At 35.4% G+C, this 8,686-nt stretch overlaps 1 protein-coding gene across 12 annotated transcripts in view; it reads right to left on the bottom strand.

Moving 5' to 3' along the window:
* Positions 1-250: 250 nt before the first annotated feature.
* The window catches only part of LOC114259240 (rRNA biogenesis protein RRP5), an 86,575-nt gene continuing 78,139 nt past the window's right edge, over positions 251-8,686 (bottom strand). For 10 of the 12 annotated variants that reach the window (XM_082912643.1, XM_082912649.1, XM_082912650.1 and 7 more), the window contains 11 exons: positions 8,199-8,256; positions 4,074-4,219; positions 3,817-4,000; positions 3,413-3,511; positions 2,785-3,170; positions 2,517-2,693; positions 1,583-1,679; positions 1,310-1,465; positions 958-1,188; positions 764-847; positions 251-628 (listed from right to left, as the gene is read on the bottom strand). In XM_082912643.1, the coding sequence (XP_082768769.1) occupies positions 527-628; positions 764-847; positions 958-1,188; positions 1,310-1,465; positions 1,583-1,679; positions 2,517-2,693; positions 2,785-3,170; positions 3,413-3,511; positions 3,817-4,000; positions 4,074-4,219; positions 8,199-8,256 (1,720 nt within the window). In that variant the 3' untranslated portion in view covers positions 251-526. The remainder of the gene's footprint in view (positions 629-763; positions 848-957; positions 1,189-1,309; positions 1,466-1,582; positions 1,680-2,516; positions 2,694-2,784; positions 3,171-3,412; positions 3,512-3,816; positions 4,001-4,073; positions 4,220-8,198; positions 8,257-8,686) is intronic. The other 2 variants (XM_082912651.1, XM_082912652.1) reach the window with 2 other exon arrangements.

Raw genomic sequence — 8,686 nt, 5'->3', positions numbered from 1 at the left:
TTTCAGGAACCGTAGATAACGGATTGGTCTTGGTTTTATCCCAATCCGGTCCAATCCGAACCATGCTCACCCCTATCAAAATGTATATTTTATAGATTTAATATGACATTTATTGGGTGACACTCACCCACTAGTGTATATATATATATATGAAGTGTTGTTCAGGACACCGAAACAAAAATAAAAAATAAAAGAAACCTTAATGTAGAGAGAGAGAGAGAGAGAGAGAGAGAGAGAGAAAACAAAGACGTTCAGTGAATAATTAATTAAACAAAAAGCATACACAATCATGAGACAAACAGGAGGATGGTTATTAGTTATTTATGCCATCTATTTCTAACAGTCCGTGCTGCTGCTGCTCATCCTCCTATTGCAAATATTGAGTGGGTGAGCGAACGAGCAGATGTCATAATACTTTGGACTGTATTATGCGAAACAACCTCAACCTCAACATCAACCTCATCCTCATCTTCATCTTCATCTTCATCTTCATCTTCATCCTCATCCTCATCCTCATCAAGCAAGACTACCCCTCAACATATTCCATCGCCTTCCTCTTAACAGATTCAATCCTTTCTTCATCATCACCTACAGACTTTTCATACTCCAAATACTTTTTGAATAAGAACTGCATTTCCAACAAACCACACTTACTCACACACTCATGTGACAAGGAAAGTCTTAAAAACTAAATCTTCAGCATGAGCACGAAAATAAAAAACAAAACAAAACAAAACAAAACAAAAACAAACTTAACACACACCTTCATCCTTTTAGGTGGAAGGCTCAAACTTGTTGCCCTCTCAAATAATGCACGAATCACATCCACATCACCAAGTCGAATTTCCTGTTTGTTAATTTTTTTTTAAGACAAATTTTAATGCATAAAGCAAACTATATTTTTTTATCATGCATTGTTGAAAATAAACAACAGAAATAGAAGAAAAGGATTTTTACTTGATCAAGATAAATGCTCCACAAATCTGTTCTCTTTGGGTACTCGCGAAGCATTCCCTCAAACATGGATCGCCCTCTATCAGGAACCCCACATTTGAACTCTAGAATAGCTGCTTGCGAGAGGAACTTAATGTGCTTATGCCGGGGAAGGCATACAACAGCTCGTTTTACAATAGACTGAACTTCATCCTGATTTTGATTCAAAATCCACTGAATCCGCCTTAACCAAATCTATAAAAAATATAAATTAATAAAAAAAACGTATAGTGAAGTCTAGTAGATTAATTTGATAGCTCCGCTGCTCGAGGAAAAAACAATAACAATACTCTAGTTTATTATATCATAAAAATACCTTGCATGAATGCTTGAATTTCTTGCTCATTTTGTTGAGAAGCTCGTCAGCCAACTTGTGTTGCTCAGTCCTTTCATACATACCCAACAGTGCCAGATGCACCTTTTTGGGATCACAATACTGCAATGCTCTTCCAAATATTTTTGAAACGGCGTCCTGAAGAGAAAAACTAAAGTAAGAAAACTCCTAGAAGCTATTGAAATGATACTGATGGTGAGAGAGTTTTTTGGAAACAAGGCAAAAGGATATACATGTATAGTATATATATTTTACCTCTGGAGGATATCCATATTCATTCTCTAAATTAAAATAAGCCACCCATACATTCAACTTTTCAGATTCTTCTCGGATGTTTATTGTCTTCAAAGCCCTAAAGAACACAACACAAACATAGAGTGAGAAGCAAACTAGCACATATTATGAACATTAAAGCCAATTTGTGGATGTGCATTTATTTTATTTTTTTGATGCAACTAGCTACTGCTGACACAAAAAATGGCATGTTGGTTCAACCACAGCATATTTGATGAAGGGAATATAAGGTAAAACCAAAAAAATTTGAATGTAGAGAAAAATGAAACCAAAGAAGAAAGAAACAAAGAAAAAAAAACAAAGAACAAATCAATACAATAAGACATCACGTGACCAGAAAGCAGAAATGCAATTCAGGACCCACAATAATGTCAATTCTCCGCTTCAAGTCCAAGATCACTAATCCACTTTCACATCCTGTTCAGATATTCTCGCTTTTTCTTGACAAACAAAAGCTTACACACAAGACCATGCACTCATATGTGCCATGTGGCTATCCACTCAACAAATCAGTCTCATTATTTTGAAAATTTAAGGTTTAGCGTTTACTTTTCAACTCAAATTAAACAAGCCTTTGTCTCAATTATCTCAGCTCAATTTGAATATTTTCTTTCTTAATACCACCGGAGAAATGCTTATTATAACATTGATAAAAGCAGGCAGTGGATCGGATCCCATTGTTAATAACTTTCAGTATTTCCTGTTAAAAAATAAATCATAATAAGGAGAATAATAACAATAAAAAGACACATTTAGGGACAAAATGTTTTGCTTGAAGCAAAAATTTCAAATAAGATTTAAAAAATAAAATAAAAATACAAATGCAGAAAAAAAAAACACTCCATATGTTTTTGCCAGAGCAAACTGGAAACTAATAATACAGCTAAATGATTACCTCTCAGCAATTGAGCGGGCTTTCTCAACATCAGCCAAAGAAAGCATAAATGCCATGTACTTTATCCAGACAAAGCTGCTATTTGGGGAAATTCTAACCACTTTCTCAAATTCATCAGCACTTCTTGGAATATCTTTCTCTAATAGCCTTTCTTCAGCAGCCCTAATTTCTCGTTCCCTGAGCAGAACAATTTCCATTCTTAACAGGAAAACTGAGACAGACAGCCTTTAATAAGAAAATCATGAAAATATGTGAATAAAAAAATTACCTCTCTTCATTGGCTTTCTTCTTTGCCTGGCTTTTATTCTTTTGATCTACAGCATCAGCATCATCAACGTGCTCTATATTTTGAAAAGCAGCATTAACCATGTCTGATTTCTCTATATCATCGAGAGGGACCTCAAGTGGAAGAATAGAAGCCCTCGCTTCCACTTCAGCAGGAAGAGGATGCTGCCCATTTTCACATTCAAAGTCCAAATTCTGCATCCCCAATGAGCCTCTATCTGGCAACATTGTTAACTGAGTACCCACCATGTGATCTTTTTCCTCAATGGCATCATCATACTTCTGCTTTGAAGGAGCTTGAATGTCAAAATTGCTCATAAAATATGAATTCTTCATCCCAAGAGAAACTCGTTGTCTATCCTCATCCACCTGATAATAGTTTGAAAAATAAAAGAAAATAAAAAATACAGCTTCTGTAGCCACAGAGAGTTACTCAAACTGGCAGAAGTTCCATAGCAGCTGTTCCTATTTTAGATAATATTTAGAGAAATTATTCATTTGAATCAATATACATGTTCTCCAGAGTCTAGAAAGAGGTTACAATAATCACCATTCAGCAATCATAACACAACAACGATACTGCTTGCAAAGCTTGACATACAATTGTTTACCTTCAAAACCTTTGATGTAACTCTCTCCCCTGCTCTGTATTTAGTTTCAATATTGTCAACATGATCATCAGAAAGCTCGGAAATATGGCATAATCCAACCTAGGCAGAAGAAGAATGCAATTATAAACCCAAACTAATATACAGTCCGCTGCCAGAGCAGAATACCATGTGTTACATAACCTAAAAAGAGTTGGGGCACACCTACCCATAAAACACATCCTATATTCAAAGTTTGGTAAAATCAAACAGATGTGATGATTGTACAAACTGGCTTATTATTATAGTGACAGAAGTTGATGGGCCAGATGTCACAATAAATAAACTGAGACCCAATTATTCTTGTTCAAAACTACAAATCTGGGTATCATAAGAACGAACTTGCAGAGAAATACCAAATTACTTACTGTGTTTGTATGATCAATTGTGATAAACAAACCGTATGATTCAATGCGCTTAATCTGGCCAGAAACAATATCTCCAACATGGAGACTATTTAAACCATTTCTGTCACTTTTTTGTGTTTTGCTTGCATTTGATGTCCTAAGGGTGACTTCAACTCGCTTAGACAAAGGCTCCACAGATGCCACCCTGCATGCAAAGTGTCTCAAAAGATTGCCTTAACAACTATCTATCAGAAAGTAGTACTACCAGAAATACTTACTTGCCAACAACAAGTTTCCCAATAGGGAATTCTTTTTCGAGATTTTCAACATAGCCATCGGACAAGTTTGAGAGAAGGATTTTCGCATCGAGCTTCCGAGAAAGCATAATGAAGCATCCCTTTGGTGTGATGTTCTTAACATAGCCCTATTTAACCCAAAAAAGAAAAATAAAAAACTAAGGTGCTAAGCATGAATATTTGATGACAAAAAAAGCAACAAATGTCAACAGACAACAAAACACACTGCTCAGCCTAAATTAATTGAACTGATGCAAAACAATATTCTACATATATGACCAAAAAAAACATACTGAACATATTCTGTCCAAGCAACAAATCAATTAGAATGGATGATTACTGTACATTTGAAACTTAAATATCACATGGTCAGAACAAAAAGTAGATTCTGATGGAAGAAGAAACTGAGGATCAGTTCATTTATTTTGATAATCATGAATTAATCATACAGTCGAAAAAGATCTTGACAAAGTAAACATACCAATTTCCAATTCATACAACATTATCAGCAAAGTCAAAGTGTGGTCATTTGCCAGACAATGTAATGTAGGACAGCTTTTTGGATTTTCAGAACAGAGGCTATTTAACAGCTAAACAGTGTAATTTAGGTTTTAATGATTAAATTGGAAGCTAATAAGTAGGACAAGAAATTAGCGTTGATTTGGGTTTGATTGTAAATGATTTTCAGGCTGAAAAGTGCACTTTTTGAGGGCTGTGAATAATATAACCAGAAAATAGTAACTTGGGTATGTACAAAAAGAAGAAGAAAAAGAAATAGAAGAAGAAATAGGTGCTTCACCCTCAAAAGGGTTACGCCAATCACACACAAACACAATCTTAAATTCTCATAATTTGAACTCTATTGAATCATTGAGAGTACACATATATTTATAGGCTAAAGACTCCCCTACTCCCTACTCAAACAAAGGATTAAGACTCAAATTTAGAAACTAAAACTACAAAAATTCTAGACGAACTATTACTATGACTTCTAATTCTACTCCAACTATGACATGAGTTCAAAATAGGAAACTTTGACCTTTTTTACCACTAAGACTATTCTACACATGACAAAACATATATATAATAGGGGTAGTTACAAGCCAGTCCTGTGGACTGGACTTATTTATCAAAAAGTACACTCCAACTTTCAGTGATAAATTTATCACTTAAAAAATGTTTTTTTTAAAATGCAATTCAACTATTTCCCACATCATATTTCAATACAAACTAACACAAATAAACTAAGAATAAAACAAAATTCACAAACAAAAGTCAAATTTGATAAATTTATCAATATCATTACTAGTCACAAATTATCATTCCACAAACACAAAACACATCTAAAAAGTTTGAAAATGTTCTCATTATCAAAACAAGAGGCAAATATGTTAAAAAAATAAATAAATAAATTCACTTGGGACTTGTGAGTAAATAAGTCTAGTCAATATGACCTGCTAATAATTATCCCCATATCATAATCCATTTAATAATTGGATCCAAAATACAAACCATGGACAACCCAAACAATATGAGCCTCTACTTACACAACAACTGTATCTCCTTGCACCTTTTTTCTATTTGCAGCCCATCAAAAATTAAAAAATATAACTCACATGCCTACCCTCTAACAGCTGTAACCACCATCTCTGACTGCCGTAGCTACCATCTCTAACCACAGCAACCACCAGCCCTCCCCAACCTCCTACACATAGCCCCCATCCCCCTCAGCCCTCCCAAGCTCGGGGACCACCACATCGCAACCATCCCCAACCCAACGACCCCACTATGCAACCTTCCCTATCCAAGTGGCCATCACTTCGTAGACTCCCCCCACCCTTCCCCAACCTCAAATCTAGGGTTTTCATAAAGGAAGCGAAGAGGATCTAGAGTTCTCAGAGAAGAAAAGAAGGAAGTCACTGTCATCAAGCTACCGAAGCTGAACAAATCGTCTCTTTGCAGCGTCATGGCGTCAGTTCAATGCTCAATGTTCGAATATAGATAACCAGAGACAAACGAATAGCATTTGTTCAATTTTTTGATGTTGAATGAATCATGTTTGTTTGGAGAGCAGCCATCGAACAGGATGGTATAGTTCACTGGGGAGTCATCGAACAAGTTCACTAGGGAAGAGGAAGGGGGAGGGGGTGCGCGCGGTAGGCCAATGGCTATGGGAAGGGGTTGCGGTGGTTTTGGAGAGAGATTGCAGTGGTTTGCTGGTGTAGAGGAGGGGTTGTCTTGGTTCATCGGGATGGAGAGGAGAGGTTGTATTGGTTCGTAGGGTTAGTAGAGAGGTTGTGGTGGTTATAGGAAGGAATGGTAGCAAGTTGGGAAGGTTGTGGCGTTGGTTGTCGGTGCAATTGCTAGTAGCAATGGCAGTTTGGGGGTGTTTGAAAAATTAGGATTTATAATTTGTAGGGGAGTTTTTTTTTTGGTAATTTTACATGAGGATAGAATTGTAATAAAAAAAATATATTTTTAAAAAAAAGGGATGTGAATTACACTGACCACCCTTGAGGTTTGGAGAAAATACAGTAATCTTGGCATAATTACAATGAGTTCCCTGAAGGTTTTAATTTATGTAACACTTAGTCCCTTTTTCATCAATCATCCCTTGGCCAAATGGATAGAAAAATGATGTTAACATATTTTTCCTTGTTCATCTATATGCCTTTACACAATCTACATTAGTTCTTGGTCCATTTAGCCTCACTAAAAGGGAGGTCAATGTTATTATGTCAAAATTGTTGGACATACTATATTTTCTCCAAAACTTTAGGAAGGTTAAGTGTAATTTACTCTAAAAAAATAAAATAAAATAAAATAAAATAAAATAAAACAAACAAACAAAAGAATATAAGGAGTAAAATTTGTGGTGTAAATAGAAGCTCCCCCTACAACCCATCTCCAACAATTATTGAAATTACCATAATACCTTCAACTACTAAATACTATCATACATGGACACTTTTCTTTAGACCAAAAAGCCTTCTTGACGATCATGGGACCCTTAGACTTTGTTTCGAACTTCCAAAGCCTATCGTACTTGTTTAACATGCAATAGATGTTACATCACAATGTCTAGTTGGACCTTCTCCATTCATCATTCACAATATAATTCCAAAACAAAAGTCTAGTTGTTGCCGGTAGTTGGAATCAGTTGCAAAATTCCTTAAGTGCCCTAATGATGTGATGTGATTTTTCAAATTGTAACAGTCACAATATCGTTAAGTGGTTCATTTACCCTTGTCATTTCCGATATCCACTGGGGCTACAAAATGAACCAAACCACTCACGCTCAACTCGTGTTCAGCTCGTTAAAAACTCGTTGAAATTGACTCATTATGACTCATTATGTAAACAAGCTAAGCCTAAACATGTTTTAAAGCTCGTTAAGTTTTCAAGCTAAACTTCAACAACCTATCACTTGGCTTGACTTAGTAGGTTTGCAGCCCTAGAATCCACTCTCTTCTACTAAAAATTTCAATGGCACGTTGAAACTCCATGAGCTCACCATAACTTAACAGATCACAAAATTAATAAAAACTAAAATTTAGTATCGACATATTCAACACAATGAAACTGAGACTCTCACCAAAATATGATACTAGCAAAATGGGAAGGGAAAAATACTGACAAACACTACAAGAATTTATGTTGTTTCTAAACTAATAAATCAATGTAAATTTGAGGTAATAGAACAATGCATCCTAATTGAATTCACACAAAAAATCATCAAAAAAGACAAATAGGTGGGGAGAGAGAATAAATGAAACCAAGGCCTAGGCTGATGGTAAGGGAAAGCCTTTCGCATGCATATGTCCTGGGTTTTGAGCTTCGATCCTGCCCCCCTTCCACACCAATATTGTAATTAGATTCTCGGTCCTATCTCAAAATAAATAAAAAATAATAATAATAATAATACTTTTGGGAGGAGATACACCATGGTGAACTGAAAGGCATCCATAAAAGCAAGAGTTAATACCATGATAGATTTCACCATGACAGAGGTTTTGAGAAGTCATAGGCTATAGAGTATAGACAACAAAATATAAATAATAATAATAATAATAATTTAGAGAGAGAGGAATTTATAGTATGTAATACCTGCACATTCATCTTAGGATGAAGATCCTCTATACTTTCTACACGGCTTGCAAAATATCTGTGAATCATTAAATGGCTCTCTTCAGAATAATATTTGACAAATGATGGCATTCAAAGCATAAAAATAAAAGCTGATATTCAGCCAAGAAAACAAACTACAAGTCCTATTAACCATACATCTTAAATAACTACATTGAAAAAAGACACGCGATTCAATAATAGAGAGCCGACTATTATATTTCATATGATTTTCCAGAAAAGGGGGCAGTTTTTCGGAAATCTAAATTGCCAGCTTTGTGTGGAGCAATTTTCAGTTCTATCGGATATTGAAGGTGCTGACTGGCCAATTGGGATCACCAGCCAGGTTTATTGGAGCGTAATGTTAAGCTCTGGGCCCCATTGGTATTCAGGTCCCTGGTGTGCTGTTTGACAGTTAATTTTTTTGGGTCAGTTCAACATTGTTTTGCAATTTTCTAATATGATTTGGT

This window comes from Camellia sinensis, unplaced genomic scaffold, assembly GCF_055761805.1.
Source record: "Camellia sinensis isolate YWXY unplaced genomic scaffold, ASM5576180v1 Unanchor4, whole genome shotgun sequence".
In the NCBI taxonomy this organism is placed as follows: Eukaryota; Viridiplantae; Streptophyta; class Magnoliopsida; order Ericales; family Theaceae; genus Camellia; species Camellia sinensis.
Note: the sequence above shows the minus strand (reverse complement) of the source record. Positions and strands in the feature narration are given on the sequence as shown.